This window comes from Cheilinus undulatus, linkage group 3 (genome assembly GCF_018320785.1).
Source record: "Cheilinus undulatus linkage group 3, ASM1832078v1, whole genome shotgun sequence".
Classification (NCBI taxonomy): domain Eukaryota; kingdom Metazoa; phylum Chordata; class Actinopteri; order Labriformes; family Labridae; genus Cheilinus; species Cheilinus undulatus.
In genome coordinates this window covers 26,449,052-26,471,289 of record NC_054867.1, presented here as the reverse complement: position 1 = coordinate 26,471,289, position 22,238 = coordinate 26,449,052, and the positions used below count along the sequence as shown (strand labels likewise).

At 38.4% G+C, this 22,238-nt stretch overlaps 2 protein-coding genes across 2 annotated transcripts; one reads left to right on the top strand and one right to left on the bottom strand.

The window, feature by feature from the left end:
- Window positions 1-332: 332 nt before the first annotated feature.
- On the bottom strand, window positions 333-11,169 carry pmela (premelanosome protein a). Its single transcript, XM_041782653.1, has 12 exons — window positions 11,113-11,169; window positions 7,646-7,739; window positions 7,415-7,561; window positions 7,039-7,170; window positions 5,200-5,361; window positions 4,816-5,100; window positions 4,010-4,720; window positions 3,795-3,914; window positions 3,556-3,658; window positions 2,763-2,968; window positions 2,588-2,678; window positions 333-594 (listed from the first exon to the last, which is right to left on the bottom strand). The coding sequence occupies exons 1-12, from the start codon at window positions 11,167-11,169 to the stop codon at window positions 441-443; spliced, it is 2,262 nt and encodes a 753-aa protein (XP_041638587.1). The 3' UTR covers window positions 333-440.
- Window positions 11,170-13,757: 2,588 nt separating this feature from the next.
- On the top strand, window positions 13,758-18,883 carry cdk2 (cyclin-dependent kinase 2). Its single transcript, XM_041783681.1, has 7 exons — window positions 13,758-14,217; window positions 15,914-15,991; window positions 16,080-16,200; window positions 16,306-16,476; window positions 16,588-16,689; window positions 16,800-17,003; window positions 17,904-18,883. The coding sequence occupies exons 1-7, from the start codon at window positions 14,102-14,104 to the stop codon at window positions 18,006-18,008; spliced, it is 897 nt and encodes a 298-aa protein (XP_041639615.1). The 5' UTR covers window positions 13,758-14,101; the 3' UTR covers window positions 18,009-18,883.
- Window positions 18,884-22,238: the final 3,355 nt, after the last annotated feature.

Genomic DNA, 22,238 nt, shown 5'->3' with positions numbered 1-22,238 from the left:
GTTTCTATAGAGTTTGGTTTTATTAATCTGAGGGTAGCAAACATAACAACGCTCTGTGAATATAATACTGCGGGTGATTAAAATACACAGTAAAGATACTTAGTGTGTCAACACTGATTCTCCAAAGGGTTAATATAAGTTAGACACCAGTAAGAAAATAACCTGTGGCATCTATAAACTATCAGTGCCAGTTTTTAAAAATACTGTTGGTAAATAAATATCACGTTCCTCTGCAAACGTTTCAATATTTTTATTACAAACCTGACTCCTTTCTATAACAACATTCAGAATGTTTTGTTCAACAAACCTGTGCACAAAACCTGGTGCAGTTAAATGAGTCTGGGTTTATACATTGACATTACACTGACAGTATAAAGTGTTAAAGCTGATATTTAAGATGTGGGTGCTGTGGTTGTTGAATGCAAAGCTGATGATAATATTTAAACAACTCTCCCATGAAGCAGTGGACGGCTCTCTCCCGCTGACTGTCGGCTCAACAAGTTCCACAACAACATGGGCACTGATGTTACCCCTGAGCTGCCGCCATTGTTGTATGGACTGTCTTCTCTTAGGGGCTGGTACTGCTTGAAGCGCCTGTTTGGAAACATGAAAGTTAAACTGGATATGTAATTTTAACCTCCAATGAAATATATTATCTATTAATTCATTAAGCATCATTTAAGCCAGAATGTCTGCCATGTGATGTGGTCGTAAGTTGGTTAAAGCTCCTTGAAGTAGCTGACAATTTGTGATATTTGTGGTGCCCCCCTGTGGACAAACATGTAACTATTATCTCTTTACTGATTTTCTTTTGTTCTGTAACATTGCTTTTTGACAGAAAATATACTCCTGCTTTCCTCAAGTCAAATCTTTGCTGTATAAAATGTAAGAAAGAGGCAGATTCTTCAGCATACTCATCTATGTACCTCCTGGCAACTGTTACAGGCATTGAATAGTACAAGGTAGAACCAATCAGGCCTCTCCCTGGTGGTCTTGTTCACATTTGTAGCTCATATTGAGGCATCAGTTTTAATTCCAACCAGTTTCATAACCAACTAAAAACTCCTAAAAAGAGCTTTAATATTGTAAACCAAAGCCCCTTGTTGGATAATACAGTAAATTACACTTAGGTCTGTGACGTTACATTCCCTCCCATCACTGTGTCTTGAATGCCTTATGTGACAAATATTTTAGCTTTGACTTTCAGTGGTTGACCTTTTCACTCGCTGATTTTACATTGAAGAGTAGAGGTTAGACTTTGGGGAACATTTAAACTCACAAATGTTTCCCATGAAATAAAATGCTATCACTGGTCACATCCGTGTGCTTGGTTTATGATCAGATACTCAGTAACAAAGCCTCTTCCAGTGGTGCAGCACTGCTGCGACTCAAACTCCTGTCTTATTGTAACAAACAAAGATTTGTGTTTTTTGTCAACTGCTGGTGAAATAATGGATGACATGTAAACAACTATACTAAAAAGGTGAACATGATAAATCATACCTTCTGAACAGCAGCACGTTTCCACTCTAGTTGTAAGCACTTAAGCATGCATTGTTGTCACAGCATTATCATACAGACTCCGATTTGTAGGTTGTCTATTTGGGCAACCCTCAGGGGTCAATCCTTGAACCTTTACTTTTTTAGTAATGTCTAAATGATTCATACATGCTGTGGTTAATTCTGTTTATCGAATCATTTTAAGATTCAAACTCACAGATTACTTTATTAGGTACACCTGTTCACCTGTTTGTTAACATAAATATCTAATCAGACAAACACATGGCAGAAACCAGTGCATTTAGGCATGTAGTCATGGTTGAGATAGTCTGCAGTTCCAGTCAAACATCAGAGTGGGGAAGACAGGGGATTTAAGTGACTTTTTATGTGTTGTTTTTGTTGGGGCTGGACAGGCTGGTCTGAGTGTTTCACAAGCTGCTGTTCTGCTCAACTTTCATGCACAACTATCTCTAGGGATTGTAGAGAAAGGTCTGATAAAGTGAACAAATCCAGTGAGCAGTGGGCTAAAATGCCTTGTTGGTGGCAGAGGTCAGAGGAGATTGGGTAGAGTGGTTCAAGCTGACAGAAAGGCAACAATAAATTTGCCCTTTGGGATAAATAAAGTTGTCTAAATCTAAATAAAAAACAATAACTCAAAAGATAACCAGTTGTCACAACCGAAGTATACAGAAGCGCAACACACAATGTGCAACACAGTGAGCCAGAAGGTCATACTGTGTGCTACTCGTGTCAGGGGCTCGCCAAATTGGACAACAGAAGAGAGGAAAATATTACCTGGTCTGATGAATTTTGATTTCTGCTTTCACATTTGAATGGTAATGTCAGAATTTGGCGTGACCAACCTTTCATGAGCAGTTGAAAAGGTGTACCTGATAGAGTGGTTGGGGACTGTAGGCCAGTTGTACTTGTACTTTACTTGTGCCCATCAGCGGGTAAAAATAAAACCTGGTAAACACTTATATGTATTTTAAAAAGCTTTGCTATAGAGTTTTCTTTCCTAGTGGTCTTGTATCTACAGTTAATTTCAGCTCTTGTTAACTAAAGTTAATTTAACTCAGAAACGCACCTGTACATCAAACCCACACAACAGACCACACAGGCGAGAACCATCACACCCAGGACTGTGACTGCAGTCCCAGCAGGAGAACCAGTCGAGGCTGAAATACAAGCACATTGTACATGAGAGACAAAGTGATACATTATGAACTTTTAGGCCATGAGTAAACTTTTTTATCACCCACCTAGTGACACACTGACTCTGGCACTTGCTTCTGCGAAACTGACGTCATTAGTCAGAGAGACATTGATGCAAAACACTCCAGTGTCATTGAAGAAAGAGCGAAGGATCATTTGACAGTCTGGAGAGGGTCTGGCTTCATTACAGATGGTTTCCATCGGCGTTACACAGTCAGCATCTGAGATGACTGTGCACACCTCTCTTGGCAGGCTAAAGGAAAGCGGATAAAGAGTCAGAGAACAGTTGTGTTTGCTTTAAATGATATCAGTGATATCAGTGGAAAGCTGAAAGCAGAAGATGAACCTCCTGAACCTGACTGAGTGCTCTGTGTGGTTGAAGCCACTTTATTTCCATTTAGAGGCCGTTACTATAGAGGTATTAATCTGATCTTGCTCTAAGATCATAGTGATAAATTTCCTACTTATGTGGTTGTTACAAGCTAGCTATTATTCAGTTTAGCAAAATTTGTCCATATTGTGACAGCAGAAGTGGCAACTTCATATTTTGGACCAGAGAAGAAAGAACATCTACAGCATAGTTGATTGAATACTGAATAAGTTATTGAACCAGGTTTCCACCAAAAAAGAATAATTTTAGACCAGTTTTATTTGTCCACGGTTTATTCATTAGTGAGGCCTTTATGGTGCATTCTTTTAGAAAATTTTCCCAACAGCAATGTAAGTAAACTTGAATTTTTAAATGCTTGATTGATTCTAAACTGAGATTAAAAAATGTTTAACACAACAGCTGTAATAACTCTCTTCTACCTTGTGTATTTACCTCACGTCATTACTCACCTTCCCTGGCAGATAACAGTGACATCCACAGCGTTCTGATCCAACTCAGTTGCCAGCGACAACACCCCAGACATCTGTACAATCTCTACACTTTCAATAGCCTCTGCAGGAGGAAATAAATTCAAAAGAGAAATTAAAAGACTATTGAATCACACCGCTTTAATTAAAGACAGTCATTATACATTCATAATATATCATGTCATTATTGCCAGACTATTACCAGAAATTTATACACTTACGGATAACATCTAAGGAGGTGGCAAGAGATCCATAACGGTAGACATTACAGTCATCTAGTGTTTCTGAAACGTCTCTCTTAGCCACAACAAGGGCAACCTGTGATGGATCAACTTCTGCAGCTGTTGGAAGCAAAGAGACATTTTTCATGGAACCTATGTTACAAGAACTTGTATTTTAAGTATTGTCAAATGATTGAAGATGATCTAATACCTACCCGCAGGAGCTGCAGTTGCTGCCACTGCATTTTCAGTTGCTGCTGCAGCCTCTTCAACAGCGATAGCCTCAGGGGCAACCGTGACTACAATATCAGCCACAGGGGCCTCTGTTTGAGCCTGGACAACCTCTGCAGCAGCATCAACATCAGCTACAACATTGTTGACCTCAGCATTAGCCACTGGAGCAGGAGTAGCAGCAGCATCTGCAACATCTGTATCAACTGCTGCAACAGGAGCAACTGTGACAATAGCAGCAACCTCAACTGCAGCTTCTTCTTCTGCAACTGCAACAGTGTCTGCAACCACAGGTACATTTTCTCCAAGTGCATCTGTAACCACAGCAGCTTCAACTGCAGCCGCAGCTGTAGCAGCTGCATCTGCATCGGCTGCATCGGCTACCTCTCCTGCTGCTGCAGCTGTAACAGCAGCAACATCTGCTCCTGCAGCAGGGGCAACAGTGTTGGCAGGTTCAACAGCTGCATTGACTGCAGGAGCTACTGAGGCAACAACAACTACTACTGCTGCTCCTGCATCTTCTGTGCCTTGGTCTGCTGCAGGTGGCTGCAAGGACACAGCGAGAGGAGGCGCGTCAGACGCAGGTACATCTTGAGCTTCTGCATCTCCTCCATCGGCTGGAGCAGTTGGGAGAGGCGAAACCGTGGGGGCAACCACGACTTCTGCTGCAGCAGCAGAGGCATCAATAGGAGCGACTGCAAGAAAGGATTAAAAACAACTGAGCAAAGCTTGTTCTCTTATTTATATTTGGCTTACATTTAAAAATAGGGATAATTAGTTGATTTCTCACCAACAGTAGGACCTCCACAGGTTTGGGGGATGGTCGCCATCAGGACCACCTGAGGTGTGAATGTCCCAACGTCAAGGTATGTGTGTGTGACAGTCATCTCTCTGGAGATCAGGGTACCGCTGCTGTCACCAAAGTCCCAGCTGAAGCTAATGTCAGCGCTGTCCAGATACTGGCTGGGATCATGGATCTTAACATCGAAAGAGATGGCTCGCTTCTGGATGAAGCGCCGGTCCTCCTTGTTGACATCATTGAGTTGGGAGAGCGACAAGGTGAAGGGAACTTGGTCTGATGAAGGGATAAAACATAGCCATGTTAAGATTAGGGTTGTTGAATAAATGAGAATTATATAGAAGACATTTCCTCAAGTTTGTTGAGTTAGGTCACCTGTGATTGTGAAAACTGTGGAGGCGTAGCCAAGAGGAATAAACTTGTCTTTATTGCGGCAGTGATAGATGACGACCTCCATGTTGTAGGAGCCCAGGGGAGTATCCCGTGTGTTAAGACTGAGAGTGGAGGACGGCCCATCTGCAACCTGCCAGTACCGCCCTGGAATAGAAAGGATCAAGACTAGGTTATATTGAAGTTCCACTTAACTCACAAGGTGGCACTTTCTTTCTCAGTTATCACTTTATGTTCTTGTAATGCTGTTATAGCTGGATAAATTTTTGAAAACAATCTTAGTTTTTTCTTCTATTAGGTATCAGATACTGCTAATTATCTTAACTGTGCTATTGGCTATAGAACTCTCCATGTATGTCATTACTGAGTAATCTTTAAGTGAGCTAAGCTGATTTTCTTTGTAAACACCAAGTTCAGAGTTCAAACTGAGATTTCAACAAGCAAATGACACGTGAGGAGCGTGAGTAATTCTGATACAGCCAATCAAAGCACGTATTACAACTGCATACTCTTTCATTGCCTCATTCAGGTTATGATTCAAATGTCCCACAGGCCAATATGGGTCTAGTTAGTAATATTTATCATAACACAGATACACCAGAGGAGTTCTAGACAGCCAACATGCTTCTTAGGTAGCTTTACATCCTGTTGACCAAACCTGGTAGGCCTGATATTATAAAATTAAGTAAGCTGAGAAAATTGAGGATACTGGACTATAAAATCTACAGACAATAAGTGACTAAGTGAGATCTGTTACGTAAGTCAACAGCACATCATCTGCTCTTTCAGTGATCATCACATGTAAAGGTGATGATCCTTTCTCATGTCAGACATAAAGATCCTTTTCAGCACAGAGAAGTTGTTCAATAAAATGGAATTAATGGCTAAGATTGTTGGATATTTTCTTTTTTCTCAGGTTTTCACTCACTAGAAGTGACATCAACTGAAGCAAGAGACTGGAAATCTGCATTTATCATTCCTACGAAGGAGGAGATCCAAGTGTCCTGAACAATCCCAGACTGATCTCTTAACGGCTAGTGTTGTCTAAAGTGCCTGAAACTTTGACTGGTAATTAGCTTGGATAACAAACAAAGTTGTTTGTCTCTTTTTACAGATTTCTCCATGGTCTTTGATACCGTGGATCACAGTATGCTGTGTGATGGTTTGCTAACTATCTTACTGGCTGAACCCAGGCTGTTCAATTAGAGGGAACAATATCAGAGGAATCACAAATTCACAAGGGAATGCCACAAGGTTGGCTACTCTGTTATTCACTATGAATATTTCCGATTCTTCTTTTCATCTTTATGCTGACGATACAGTCATTCACTGCTGTGCACCCACACCTGCTCAAGCTTTTGTGTAATTTCAGCATGTGTTTGACATAAGATCAGCTTTGTCTCCAGCAACTTGTTCTAAATGCAGTCATGCAGTCATTATGGTGATGTATTGTACATGAATGCCTCTGCTCAGAGGTTTCAAACAGTGTGTATCACGGAGCACTGAGGTTAATTACCAATATCGGATTTCTTACTCACCATTACACTTTATATTCTAAAGTCAACTGGGCTACTTAAAGAACACGCCCTCTCAGAAATTCTGGGCAAATTTCTGGACTACATTTTCCCTCTTTGATTTTTGAAACTGTGTTGCTGACATTCTTAGTCTGGTCTCCCTTGAAATAGAGATCTCTGATCTCAGTAGAACTAACCTCGTCAAATAAAGGCTAAATAAAACAAAGCAGTTTCCACATAGAATAATTTACACTAAGGGACAAGCTTCGATCTAAAACAGACTGATGATAGTTGTATGAAACATATTTACCCCATGCTTTCCACACATAAACAAAGCGGTTCTTCTTGTCTTTGCCCTTGTGAAATGTTGCACCATTTGGGAAAACTCCGGTCCAGTTATTGTGATCAGGATACACAAGCTGGCCTTTGTGATAGTGATTCCCTGAATACAACAAAAGTCAAAGAATCAACAATAGGCATTAAAACTTTACCTTATACCGTCTATTAATAGAAGAATTTGTCCTTTTAATTACATCTATACCTTAGAACTTAATCATCTTTATTTGATTTGATGTGGCAATTCAAAAAAGAAAATAAAGTTCAGTTTTTAATTTTTAAAAAATACAATTAACTTGTTGCTCCTCTTCTGAGCTGTGTTATAAGAATGACTAGAGGAGTTATCTCACCATCAATAGTGCAGTTTTGTGCCCAGACCACCTCACCATTAGCAAGCGTGGTCTGGTTCTGGGGGAAGTTTATATTTATAGTGAAGGTTGCTCTGGCTCCAGTCAGAGTGGGTGAATCATTTTTCACATCAAAAGTTACTTCACCACCTGGAATGAAAAAAAAAATTCAGATAGCCTTGCAGAGAAAATACTACATTATTTCTGTTTACAGAAAAAGATGATGAGCCTCACCGGTCCAAGCACTCCTGAACCTCTGGTCTCCATCTTTCCACACTGGGTAAGTCCGTGTATTCCATGGACGGTAACGTGTGAACTGATATTTAGGCTCTGGAAGACATGGACACACATTTAGAGAATTAACAATTCAAGTTGATATGTATAATCAACAACAAACATTTGCAAAATTTGAACAACTTTTGAAAAAGAATCATTTAAGCCATATAATATCAATTTTAATGCTATATCTAATAGAGTATTTAAAAGTATTAAGACCAGCTTTAGAGTGGTTTATTACTTCATTTATACCTGAGTTAAAAGCACAGAAATGTTATTTTATGTGGGTCTACTCAGCCTTAGGCCACATGGTAATGAAGCAGGAGTTGAAAACTTAAAAAGTGCTTCAGTAAAAGAGAGCAGGTCAGTATTTTGGCGCCATTGAGGGCGTCGTCGAGGGGTGAGGAGTGTCGGGGTTCTTGGCGGTGGGAGTCACACGATCTGAACCCCCCCTCCAATCCCTTTCATGTGACTATCAGCTGAGCTGCAGCATCAGTAATCCCAGTGAGAGGAATGAAGGATCCCAGGCACTGACTCAAAGGGAGATTTTTTTATCAGCTAGTGATGCATGTGTGTACAAAATTTGGGAATTAACTAAATAACTCCACAATAACATGACAGAAGATTTTAAAAACTTGAAAAAATATGGAAAAGATCAGTAATAAGAGTATTTTCTGGATTATAGCTCTTGTATCAGATATTAAATGAGGGATTAGTCCTGATGCAAACTGACAAAAACAAAGATCATGCTACAGTGTTATAGAAAATGTTTGAACTGTCCCTTTTCTTTAACGGGATGCAGTGTGTGTTGGTGTGAAATTAGCATAAATCACACATAATCCTCTTGATTTTCAGCCTGAGACCCAAACAAGGAGAGGCCAACTGAAAGAATCAGTGTGAAATTGGAGTTAAAACAGAAAAGTGTTGATTTAAATCAGTCAGAGACAATAAAATCAACCTCTTGCCCTGTAGCTGAACTGTGCGAAAAAGTGGGTTATGTTCCATTTTCCTCTAACTTGAGACGTAAAGGTTGTTTCACTGTATTATCTTCTAAGAAGGGAAATCAGAGGGACAACTGTCTATAGATGTGATAACTAAAAACCTATTTTAAATTTTGTTTTCTAAAGTTGTACGACTTTCAGAAAGCTGAAATCTGCTATAAAAGCTCACAAGTATCTAAGTATTCTTACATATATAGATGATTGTTTTAGAGAAAGTTTTTCACAGAGTAAAATAAGCGGTAAAAGACTCACTATATCCAGATCCTGATGCAGCTGTAAAAGCTGAAACCAGCAGTGCCAGTACCAGCGTCCTCATCCTGTCTCTGTGAGTGTCCTCTCTCTGAGCCCTGATCCTCACCCTGCTGTCCTGAACCCCAACACAACTCCCAGAGAGACTTCACAAAAGTCTCCTCTCTCACTATAAGAGGGGCCCAAATATGAATTACCATTAAGTTTCTCTCTTGCCTCTGACATCACTGGGAGTCTGCGAGGTGGCACCACCCCTTCTTATGAACTTAGATTGAACAGGTTTGTTAACTAAGGGAGTGTTCTGGAGAAATTGCAGCTTTTCTCTCATTATTCCACTTTGTCTGAATCTAATTTCTAGCCAGAGCTAATTGTTATTTCTATTTCATCTGTTTTCACAAGTCTTTTTGTAATTCTTATGCTACATGTCAAGAATTAAATATCTTTAAAACACTTTGGATCTTGTGTACAAACTTCAAAGGCACCAAAACTCCAGTTGTAAAGAGCATTTTTAATAATTCAGATGAACTCACTTGAGGGAACAGACATCCCTCACACTGGACAATATTTTCTAAGTGCATTGTTGTAAAATCAATGGACGCTTTCTGCACAGTGTAAATGAAAATGTTGTACTTGATGCCCGCTTAAGGACGGAGAGAGCAGTGAGAACTGTGAGCAAAGCTCGAGTCATGCTCGCCTTTGACGTATGACCTTAGAGCTATGAGAGTATGGGCGTCACAAGATGAGTGTGTGGCCAGCAAATCAATAGCATCCCTTTATTTCCTCAGCCCATTCTTGAGTTTCCTGCTGTCCACCTCAGGGGGCTGCAGCACCAAGCATCTGCAGACACACCCGTGCTCCTTTAATGACACATATATCCTCCTTTATGATCAGAGAGAGGAGTGCGTTCACAGGAACGAGCTGACTGAAGCTGCTGTCAATGAAAAACTAGAATAACTTTTTCTCCGAAATCCATACTGGATTAATTAGTTTGAAAAATTCCCACGACTCTTTCTCTTTGTTTGTGTTCACAGTGAAAAGAGTTGCATCTGGGCTAATGAAGCATTTCACATATGGCATCTGCATGGCAAAAGCCATCAATAAATCCTGTAACAAGATATCAGTGACATGTCATAATGAATTATTTATGCCATTCTGATTGCCTGGATCAATTTCCTACAATTCTGAAAGAAAATAGAAATCCATAGTGCACCGCATGTCACCCCTTGATTTCTTGGACCTACATTCTTGTCTTGGCTGATATGACAATCATGAAATAACCACATTGCAAATATAACAGATTAAGCAACATTTCATAGATAAAACAGGGAAAAAACTTGGAGGTCTTATCCTCGATTAAATTATAGATAGACCTGTTTAAGAGTGAACAGTGGCCTGCTTTAGCTTTGTTATCTTAAGCCAAAGCTAACATAGCTACACTAGCAATGTAATTAACGTTACTATATTTTTGTGAAATTTTGTGACATTTTTATTGAAGGGGTAGCCCCTTGAGATGAATCATCTCATTTTCAGTGGGGTCCCAATACAAATGCAAATATAGCTAAGTTAGCTTTAGCATTGTTAGCTTTTGTAAACACAGATAAAACTATTGTAGCTAAACAGATAGCATATCTATGTAGTTTACATGGCTGTTTTGTGAGTTTAGCTTTAGCTATGTTAGCCATTATCTATAGCTAATTTAGCTTTAGCAATATGAGCTTTAGCAAATTTAGCTAAAGCTAATGAAGTAACGTAGATAGGATACTTACATAAATGACGGAGAGGCTCTATCAGCTTAGCTTTAGCTATGTTAGCTACATAGCTCCCTTTTCTACATAGCTTACGTAACAAACGGAGCTAAATTAGCTATGTTTGCAGCGCTAGAAGGTTTTCATGGCGGTGGAGCATTTTTCTGTGAACAGAGGGTTTGCTTGGCTCTATTAAATGTTTTGTAATCCAGTTTTGCTGGTCAGGTTTTTAACTGTTTACTTTTGGTATCCTAACCATACTCTTAACCTTTACCCTTACCCTAAATGGAAGTTTAATCCAATGCTATTTCTAATGTTTTAGCATGTATTTTCAGGCCATCCGAAACTAACAGTCTGCAGCCAGACTGTCTTAGGGGAGGAGAAGTCTTTTGCCCAACTACTCATACAAAATGAGTGTTCTTAATTGGACACGAGGCATTCCATGAGAGCTTATAGAGAGAACAACATCACTGGTACGTTTCACCATGCCTATCATTCCACCTAAACCAGGTGTTCCATGCAGCAGGGATATTCAATAAAACATCTTGACCACAACTGTGAAATTGCTGTGCTGTAGAAAATGCAGATATAAATTTACGTAAAGTCAAATTAAAGGTTTTGATGTCAAATGCATGGTTAAAAAACAAGTTTCTCACTTGTTCTCAATTCAATTCTCTAAATGCTGCCTACAATGAACCAAACAGTTTAAGGAAAAGTGAAAATATTAATGAAATAAACCAAATGGATGAAATGCTGGAAGAGTTAAAGTAAAGAAAAAACAGCATCCAATCCAATATATTGTATTTCACATCACATAAAATACACAGAAAAGAAATCAACTGTGAAAATCTTGTTATAAAGTTATAAAAGATTAGGAAAAAATAGGAGTGAAGAGTTTATTAACTATTTTTAATCATACTTTCCTTATTTTGTTTTTAACCCTATTTTTTCTTGCTAGATTTTAATTCATGAGAAAGAGTGAAAAAATGAAAAGAGCAATAAAAAGGTATTCAGAGGAAAGGCAGTCTTTCTGGGCTCTAAGAAAGCAAGTTTTTTTTTTCTGTCTCATGCCTGTGAGACTGTTTAGGCTGCACTACATGTGACCCCTCATGTGCTGCAGCAGAGTTCAGGAGGAAACAAATCCTTCCCAGAGAACACCTGACCCCAACATACCACAAATAGTCAACCATTAGCTTCTTTTCTCTTTAGTACACACTAAGTTGTAATTTTTTAACATTGTTCCTGAGGTTCAAGGAATTTATGAAAAAAAAAAATGAGTGCGTAGTATTTCAGATCAGGAAACTCTTTTTAAAGAAGAGGATGTGATAGGGGAATAAACTGGGATGTGAAAGCTGAATGCTGAAAATGCTGACCCATGAAAGAGTTTATGTGTAATGTGAATAATGTAAGTAGTATATTCAAGATGTAGGAGGATTTAAGGTGTGTGAAAGATGAGGATGAACTGAAAAGTCTAAAAAGTGAAGAAGCAGTTGGAAATATTTGTAAATAAATTGTGAGAAATTATTTAAAATGGGAAAAGTGGTGAAATAGGCAGCAGGAACAAAGCTTTATTAAATAACATCTCTGCTGCTGAAAAGAGTATGGTGGGGTATTTCGGTGGAAAAGGAATCAAAAAACAACACACTTCTTTACTTCTAATAAGGCGAAGGAGGTAATACATCTAAGTTTTGATTTACCATAAAATTATTGATTTTTTTCTTTAAAATATTTGAATCCACCTTCTAACTAGAACAAAAGTAACAAGATGTGTCAAAGCATTTACCTGTATAATTTGAAATAAGTTGCTAATGTCAGGTAGCACAACTGCAATGAATGAAGCCTTATATGCCATTTACCCATTCATAGATTATTCCAAATCTGCAGATATAGCTCAGGTTACAGTCGCATGTGTCATGTTTCCACATTTTCAAAAGATACAACAACATATATAAACAAACTGGTAATGTACACATTTTTCAGTCATTGTGTGGTGTAGTCATTAATGATAAAAGGAGATCGCCGCTCTTTGAAATATTTATATTTCAAATAATATTTATATCTATAAATATGTATTAATATAATTTTACAGAGAAACCTGGGGTGAAATTCAAGTTAATAACTGGTAACAGCTGACTGGTTTCTATACTTAGTGTAACAAAGCCATTGTGGGTGTAACTGTATCTAAAGAACTGCCACTGATTTATTTTTCTGAAGCAAATGCATTATGATTGAAGCAAACACTGATACATTACACAACTAAACTTACTCCCACTAGAGGGGGCAACTCTGTTTTTCTCTGTTTCTGTCCTGTTCAGTATTGTGAAATCTCTGACCCTTCAGGACACATTTCATGTTTCCTACTAAACCACTTGGTTTCTATGTAAGATTAAGGCTATAAAAATACATTTTACATCCTAACTTTAAAGGGCCTATTCAGCATGGCACAAACTAAGAGTCTAATTTTTGAAGGACGAAATGATGTGTAAAGCTGAGGGCTATTTTTGTTTTATTATGTACGCAAAAAGTGTTTTATTTTCCAGTTTTTAAATAGATAGTATTCTTTAAAAAGTCAAATTTTACTGATGCATATTTATTCATGTAAACCTCAATTGCTGACTCTTTCTGAACCACTTTTCTTTGTTTTGTTTTGTTTAATATATTTAAAAAATATTCTTTATTAAGCATTTCATCATCGAAAACATAGAATTAACATTTTTTTCCCAGGAAAAAACAAATCAACAGAAAGTAAAGTTTTGCTTCTAGCTTCGACCTCATTACGTACTACGTCATCTCACCATATGACCTTTTCCGGTATGTTTGTTATAGTCTTCTTTTTCATCCCGAAATACGCTATTTTTTTTCTTGCAATTGCGACCTCTGCCTTTCAAATAAACATTTTAAACGCAACTCGTGGTATCATATTACACTATAAACCCTTTCTTTGCTATCAGTCTTTCACATAACCACTCCATAGCAAGACAGTGTAAATGAGTGGATCCAAAGAGTCTGAAACACCAACTAGCTACATTAGCCGGAGTGTCCTGAGCAGAAAATCAAACGCCCCCGGAGTAACGCGGGAAATGCCGCTCTGTTGGTTGAGTGTTTTCCATAGTGGAGTAGCCGCCACGCTAATCCTCATATTTTCAGACAGTATCTTTATCAGGCCAAGTATATGACCGAATCTCGCATTCTTTAGGTGTGTGGTTCTTACCCGGGACCGTTTACCTTGATTGGACTACCGCCGCCAGGCTGTGCTGAGTACGGGCCGCCTGAACTAGTCCGGTGGAGCCGTTAATTACATGTCAGGTCTCGCTCTGCTCGTTTGTGTCTGTAGCCGACGAGCAGCCGTTAGCTCACCACAAAGACGAGAGTCCTGCTAACAAGCTAAACAATAGAAAAACTTCTCTCTTTATTTTAACATGGATGCGTTTCAGAAGGTTGAAAAGATAGGAGAAGGGACGTACGGAGTGGTTTATAAAGCCAAGAACAAAGTCACCGGAGAAACTGTTGCTCTCAAGAAAATCAGGCTAGACACGTAAGTCAACAATGAGTGTTGTTTTCATCTGAGCTCTCTGAGAGAGGCCAAGCTGACTAGTTTATCCTCATGTAGCTCATTGCCTCTTTACTTTGATTTAACTGTGCTCGAGGTGTTTTGCCACAATAATGGGCCCATTAGGAAGTGACAGCAATTATAATTGCATACAGCCAAAAGCCTATTTTTATCACTCCTGCAAAAGCAACACCTATATGATTAGCAATGAGACATGAAACTAATTTGCTCACTTATAGTGTAAACGCCTGAAAATTAATGGCATTTTTTTTAAATATCAAATTTTTTAAATTGCAGTCAGGAAACTAGAATATATTATTCTAATAGTATTAGAATACACCTGTAATCTGACGGCTGACGGGCTGGTGTACGGTTTTGTCTTAATTCTCACCTTTCTCTTAGTTTCGTCTTCCTTTTCGACTTGTGCATTGTTTTAGGTTTTCTGCTAACTCCTAAATTTAAACAATAATTTTTTGTGTGTGTGTTCAATCAGATTAATATATATATTCAGGGCTTAACAAATTTGTTAGACCACCTTCACCCTAATCAAAGTAAGGTTAGCTGCCCTAAATTAACAGCATTGGTAAAACCAAAATCATTTTTTATGTTTCTGCAATGGTTAATACACCAATATGTAGAAGCTCTTTAATCGAAATTGTATTTTTAATGCGAAAATATAATTATTATTGTTATCCATGAATTTTCAAATTTACTGATTTACCAAAAAAACTGAAAAAAAAAATAAAGCACATTAATATTTCTTGATTAATATGTCAAATTATAGTTATTTACTTGTATTCCTGAACAGAAGAATGAGTTTTAGTGGTTGAATATTATGCTTGATTCATTTCTGACTTCTCTGAGAAGCCCAGTGAGCCGGCTCAAATTTGGGTGAATTCAGTTTGAAATTCCTCATTCCTGTTCAAAATGGTAAAACGTGAAGAGCTCACTGAAAATGAAAGAGTCTACATTAAAGCACTTAATGATGCTGGATGGTCTCTGAGATAAATATTACAGGTGGTATATATATATATATATATATATATATATATATATATATAAAACATATGAAATATAGCACTGTTTTGACCTCAGGTAGCACAGAACATAATGAAACAAGGAGACTGAAGAAAATACCACAAATTTTCTGGTAAAAGTATCATTAAGGGTTCCTCAAATTCCCCTAATGTGTCCAGTTAAATTCCTGAAAATATGCTACTGTAAAATATGTATTAAAATATTTGTGAAAAATCCAGATAATTAATGTTGATAAGTCACTTACTTGTCTGATTTTTATTTTAATTTACAGAAAAAAAGTCTCTGAAAATATTACCAAAACTTTGATATAACCTGACCTCTGTGTCAGATGAAGGAAAAAAAAATCACTGTTTGGCTCATCTGTTCTGGACTGATATGGTCGTTCTCCTTGCAATGATTTATTGATGGTACTTAAAGCAGTGCCATCTTAAGAGAGGCCAACAGACTGCAGTAATTTTGTCTCTTAAATTAATTCTGTTTGAATCCTACTTTCTTGTGAAGATAAGCTGAAGAAACTAAAGCTATGAACCCAGATAGTTACTGACTCAACCATCCTAAGAAAAATTTTTAATAGATAACATACTTTCCATCCTAGAATTAGTAATTTAAGCAGAATAATAATTTGGTTTTCTTTGTATTTCAGGGAAACAGAGGGAGTACCAAGCACTGCAATCAGAGAGATTTCACTTCTAAAAGAACTCAGTCACCCAAACATTGTCAAGTAAGTTGTGGCTTTTAGCTTATTTCTGCTTGGAAGAAGTCTTACTTGTTTCAGCTCGTTTTCAAACCAACCTGCCTGTCTGTTTCAGGCTGCGAGATGTCATCCACACAGAGAACAAGCTGTACCTTGTGTTTGAGTTCCTTCATCAGGATCTGAAAAAGTTCATGGACTCATCCTCAGTCACTGGTATCCCACTGCCTCTGGTTAAGGTAAACCTTCACATTGTTTACACAGCTACATTTTATAAATCTTTGCAAGAAACCAAATAAAAATGGACACAGTACTGACTGAGCTGTCTGTTTCTGTGTTTGTAGAGTTATCTCTTTCAGCTGCTGCAGGGTCTCGCTTTCTGCCACTCTCACAGAGTCCTTCACCGAGACCTGAAGCCCCAAAACCTCCTCATCAATGCACAGGGAGAGATCAAGCTTGCTGACTTTGGCTTGGCAAGAGCCTTTGGTGTTCCGGTTCGCCCATATACACATGAGGTATCATGTACAACTACCCAGTTAATCCTGCTCAAAAGGCATCCTGTGATTTATTCCTGAATTTTTTTTTTTTTTTTGCAAAAACGAAAATGTTTATGTGACATTTTTTAGGTGGTAACACTTTGGTACAGAGCGCCAGAAATTCTCCTTGGCTGTAAATATTACTCCACAGCAGTTGACATCTGGAGTCTGGGATGTATCTTTGCTGAAATGGTAATGTGCTTTAATGATAAACTCCCCTGTGAATGAATGAATCCTCCTATTGATGCACAACAAGTCAGATGTAAATATTTTAAACCAGGATAAATGTCCACAATTAACAGATCACCAGGCGAGCTTTATTCCCAGGCGACTCGGAGATTGACCAGTTGTTCAGAATCTTCCGCACCCTTGGCACACCTGATGAAACCGTGTGGCCTGGAGTCACATCAATGCCTGACTACAAACCGTCCTTTCCAAAGTGGGCTCAGCAGGATCTGTCTAAAGTGGTGCCTCTTCTTGATGAGGATGGAAGAGAACTGCTAGGAGTAAGAATAAACCTCTTTTATACTCTCCTTTCCCTTTTATAGTCTCAGCCTTAAAATGAATCATTTTCAACATTTTGCCATCAATAACTGCACATAAAAGATTTTTTTTCTTTATTGTAATATACTTCTTGTGACATAATTGTGAACTTAAGAGACTTAATAGCCTGCATTTTAGTGACTCTAAAAGATTCGCATAAATAAAGGTAGCTTAAAGTCTCTGTAAAGTGATAAGAAATATATATTTCAAATTTGTTGTATGACCGGACACTGTTTAATAAACCACCAGGCCAAAATTCAGCTTCAAAACCATGAAAATGGAGCAGTGATCTGAATGGGTCATGGACAACAATTTTAAAGAGTCCAGGGCATCTTTCTGATCTTTTATCATTTCCAGTTTGGTATGTTTTCTGTCAGGAGAGCTGCTGCTCCTATTGTCTGCGCAATATTGATCTTGAGAGATGGATTTTTCCTTGACGAGAAATCTTGTGCATTTTGATCTAGTCACACCCCTACTGAACACCATGTAGCCCAGTTTCTTCGAGTATTTCCCATTTTAGTTTTTTCCGCATTTACAAAACACAACACTTTTCTGTCAGTCCTCCAAGAAAATACTTCCAAGTCAACAAAACAAAGAGGAGTCAAGGCACATATAAACGCATCTAATCACTTACTAACCCTCATGAAGACGATTTACACCAATTTGAATCCTGGGCATATTTCTCACTATGGTGAGTGGTATGCACTGTCCAAAAAGAGGACAGATACATCTTACATTCAAATTTGTCTTCTGGCCCATTTGTAAATTTATAAGAAAGAAAAAAATCTCTTCAATTTTAAAAAATGACTAATACGGGGAGTAATCTTGAATGTATCTTTCCATTTTCTGTCTTTATTCTGCAGGAAATGCTCAAATATGATCCAAACAAAAGGTTGTCAGCCAAAAATGCTCTTGTACATCGATTCTTCCGAGACGTCACCATGCCGGTTCCTCACCTACGACTTTGAGTCAGCGTAAATCTTCAGACCGATCAAATGCCAACAGAGTCAAAGCAATAAGGACCTCCTTGTGTCCACACTGAAATGGACAGAAAATTTGGACACTACAGGAAAAGTTGTATCCTGTGATGGATGATTGTTTATACCTAAAACCAGCATTTTAGACCCTTTATTACCGAAGAGTTCTGCTGTTTTTCCATCATAGTTAAATACATTAAACTGTAATTTACTTTATCACTATTTTGCATATTTATATGCTGCTGCAATTTTAATGTGTTTTAATTGGGATGGTCTGCTGACTGAATATAAGTCAGAAAGACACTTGTAGATTTCAGCAAATAGATCTCTCATAGGATATAATAGCTTAAGGAAGTCCAAGTTTTAATATTAAATTAGTTGGCATCAAATATGATCGATTAAGTTTGAGGGATAGTGCAAATAAGAAATACCTGGTCTTTGGGACCATGCAGCATCTGCAGGTGAAGGTTGGATGTGACTGCTGCCACACTTTCATCTGTTATCAAAATGTTCTGTGGTTTAATAGCAGAGGACTAACATGTCCTTTTAGCTCCATCTTTCCCACAGTTCATTCCCTAATATGGGTCCAGCAGATCTTGGAAGTAATTTTAAAACAGCACCTTTGTTTAACACACAAAAATTTTCATAAGGCGTTCAGGTTTTCTGTCAGGATTTCTCACCAAACTGAAGTTCTCAGCTGTGTACAGTATATCAATTGTGTTCAGATGTTTCAGTTGTAATTCAGATTTTAAAGAATTTAATGTGCTTTTGCATCTTTCTTACTCTAGATTTTATCCATCCCTGGTGAAATGTTTTTACAAATATTGTTTATTTACAGTTTGAAAAAATAAAACTTGTTTAATTAACTGTTAGTCTGTTTTTGTTTGTTAATTTGGATCCTGTTTAGCGTCAGCGTTCACTGGAAGCTGTTCTTCTTGGGCTCTGTTCATGTGAGGATCATTTTTGCACATCATCCGGTTCAGTTGAAGGTTGCAGCAGGTCTGTCTTGGTGTGAGTGCAAGTAAAAATGTGTTCTTGAGGTCTGGAGTGGAGTAAAACAGTTATGCCAAATAGCTTGAGAAGTACCAATGGCAACTGCTGGGTCGATATTGTGAAATCCAATTACTGTTCACTCCATTCAGCTTTGGCAGGGTGGATACTCAGGCTCTTTTCTGCTGCTAACATCCCTACATAAGTTAATGTGTGAAATGATTTCTGTCACAGATTCAATGAAAACACTTTTATGTTACAAAAAGATAATGTTAAAAAAAGTAAAACAAAACACAATTTAAATACTAAGATTTAATTGAGAATCACATCACAGGTGCATCTCAAAAAATTAGAATATCATGAACAAGTTCATTTTTTTGTCACTCTTCTGAAAGTGAACCCATATATTGTATAGACTTGTTACACATAGAGTGAAATATTTCAAGCCTTTATTTCTTGAAATGTTGATGATTCTCCAGACACTGGGACTCTTCTAGGTCCCAGAGTCTGGAGGAGGAGTGGAGAGGCACAGAATCCACGTTGCTTGAAGTCCAGTGTGAAGTTTCTGCAGTGCTTTGGGCTGCCATGGCATCTGCTGGTGTTTGTCCACTGTGTTTTCTGAAGTCCACAGTCAACGCAGCCATCTACCAGGACATTTTAGAGCACTTCATGATTCCTTCTGCTGACAAGTGTTATGGAGATGCTGATTTCATTTTCCAGCAGGACTTGGCACCTGCCCACACTGCCAAAGGTACCAAAAGCTGGTTCAATGACCATGGTCTTACTGTGCTTGACTGGCCAGCAAACTGGCCTGACCTGAACCCCGTAGAGGAAGATGTGAGTCACCAGGCCCAACAACGCAGATGACCTGAAGGCCGCTACCAAAGCAACCTGGGCTTCCAAGCCACAGGCTGATCGCCTCCACACCACGCCGGATTGATGCAGTAATTCATGCAAAAGGAGGCCCAACCAAGCACTGAAGGCATAAAAATCAACATTTTTTCAGAAGCCTGACATTTCTGTGTAAAACATCCTTCTTTAATTGATCTTATGTAATATTCTAATTTTTTGAGACACTGAATTTTGGGTTTTCTTATCTGTAAGCCATAATCATCAACATTTCAAGAAATAAAGACCTGAAATATTTCACTCTATGTGTAACAAGTGTATATAATATATGGGTTTCACTTTCAGAAAAGAGTGACAAAAAATGAACTTCTTCATGATATTCTAATTTTTTGAGATGCACCTGTAGATCTGAAAGCTGAATGAATGTTTTGACTCAAACCTGATAACTGCAGCATACATCTTTCTTCTCAATCAATCAGTCTTAAATTGAAAAAAATGTATAATATTCAAATCTCCTTGGAAGTTTAATAATCTGTTGGAGGACAGGATCTCCGACGTTCTTTAAGATAAATGGTCAACAATTGAATAAAAGCTGCTCCGGACATCTATGTGAAACAACAAACCAACACATTCTGTTAAATTAGTTTTATTGTTTATGTCATAGGTGGATGCATCTTTAGGGAATAATCCTAAACAATATTGGAATCTAAATGAAATGTGAAGAATGAAGAACAATATCAAAACGTAACTGCATAGTTATTTTGTACGCTACCACCAGTGGGCACCAAAGTCAACTAAAGTCAAGATTGGCTGATGTCTCTGATGTGTTTGTAATGAAAGGCTACTTGAGTTATGGTGCGTTTTTTTCTTTCTTTGCACTGAGCAAATGCAGATACGAGAACTAGTAAGTGGGATAATGAGAATAAAACTAAACAGTGAGGACACGGTCATGTTGGGGTATTGATAGTACAATGTTTTATGCGCTATCAGGAGTAACTTCAGTCGCTTTATATCAAAGGCTTATTAAATGATATAATAAAGTGGGGATTTTCTGATTTACTGACCTTAGCAAAAAAAAAAAAGTGAATGTAGCAATATGGTTTATATGTATGTGCTTATTAGGGAAAAGCACCTATGAAGCATATGAAGAGAACTACAGCAGGATTAGCAAGCTAGCTGTTTCTGGTACATAACCTAACAGAAAATTGTATTAAAATGAAAATGTAAAAGGAAACTTTGAAGGATGAGGAAAGGCAATATAAACTTAAAACAAAAAGTAAGGTAATTTGTGTTCGGTACATTATTTCTTTGTTGTAACAATGCTTCTTGGTAATAAATCTTATACTGTTGGAAAGCCTGTTTATTTCCCTTTTAAATGATGCCACATTTGTAAGGATCATGCATTTGTGGGATGAGCAGAAGAGCTGAGTATGTGGGTTGCACCCATGAAAAATGTGCCAAATCTTCTCTCTGCCAATGCTGATTCTGTCATTGACTCTTGTTTGGTGTTTGGTGGATTGGATTATTGAAGTTTGAAAAATTAAGACATATTGACAATTTAAAAATTTATTCATTTAACAAACAGGAGCCTCAGTAGCGTGTGGAAGAACCATACACAGCCACAACAGCCTGGCTCCTCCTCCTCATGCTGGTCACCAGCCTGGTCACACCCTGCTGTGGGATGGCATCCCATCCTTCAACCAGCATTTGTTGGTTGTGTTGGTCACTCTGGCACCAACAGCACACCCAAGCTGATCCCACAAGTGTTCAATGGGGTTAAGGTCAGGACTGCTGGCAGGCCATTCCATCCTCTCCACTCCCAAATTCTGGAGGTAGTCTCTGATAAACCCCGCTCTGTGGGGGCGAGTGTTGTCATCTTGGAGGATAGAGTTCTTGCTGACAGGGTGAAAAAACAGTATTCTTGGGGTGTTGTCTTCTTGGGACACCCACTTCGTGGCCTGTCTCTGACATTCCCCGCTATATGGAACTTGGCCTTCAGTTTGGAGATGGTACTAGGGGTTCCGCAACTTGGTTTTGTGGAACACCAGCTTGAAGTTGCCCAACCGATGGACCCTATCCAGATCAGCCAAATGTGGTGTGCTGATTCTTGAAGCAGACATCTACTGACCATTGTTGCAGGGCCCATGCTCACAGGTGCTGCCAATCAGGCACCTGATTGGCAGCACCTGGGGGAACCAGAAGCTCAAAACAAGAGTCAGTAGCAACAGCAAAATAAGCTGTTTGGCATTGGCAGAGAAGATTTGGCACATTTTTCATGGGTGCAACCCACATAGTCAGCTCTGCTGCTCATCCCACAAATGCATGATCCTTACAAATGTGGCATCATTTAAAAGGGAAATAAACAGACTTTCCAATGGTATA

Excerpts from the sequence above, each read along its gene's own strand:
- pmela (XM_041782653.1), bottom strand. The coding sequence starts at position 11,169 with ATGGTGAAACGTACCAGTGATGTTGTTCTCTCTATAAGCTCTCATGGA. Across the intron at positions 5,101-5,199 it reads CACAGTTTTCACAATCACAG|ACCAAGTTCCCTTCACCTTG; the intron begins GTGACCTAACTC and ends TCCCTTCATCAG. Across the intron at positions 3,659-3,794 it reads CACCTCCTTAGATGTTATCC|AGGCTATTGAAAGTGTAGAG; the intron begins GTAAGTGTATAA and ends TTCCTCCTGCAG.
- cdk2 (XM_041783681.1), top strand. The coding sequence starts at position 14,102 with ATGGATGCGTTTCAGAAGGTTGAAAAGATAGGAGAAGGGACGTACGGA. Across the intron at positions 15,992-16,079 it reads AGTCACCCAAACATTGTCAA|GCTGCGAGATGTCATCCACA; the intron begins GTAAGTTGTGGC and ends TGTCTGTTTCAG. Across the intron at positions 17,004-17,903 it reads ATGGAAGAGAACTGCTAGGA|GAAATGCTCAAATATGATCC; the intron begins GTAAGAATAAAC and ends TTTATTCTGCAG.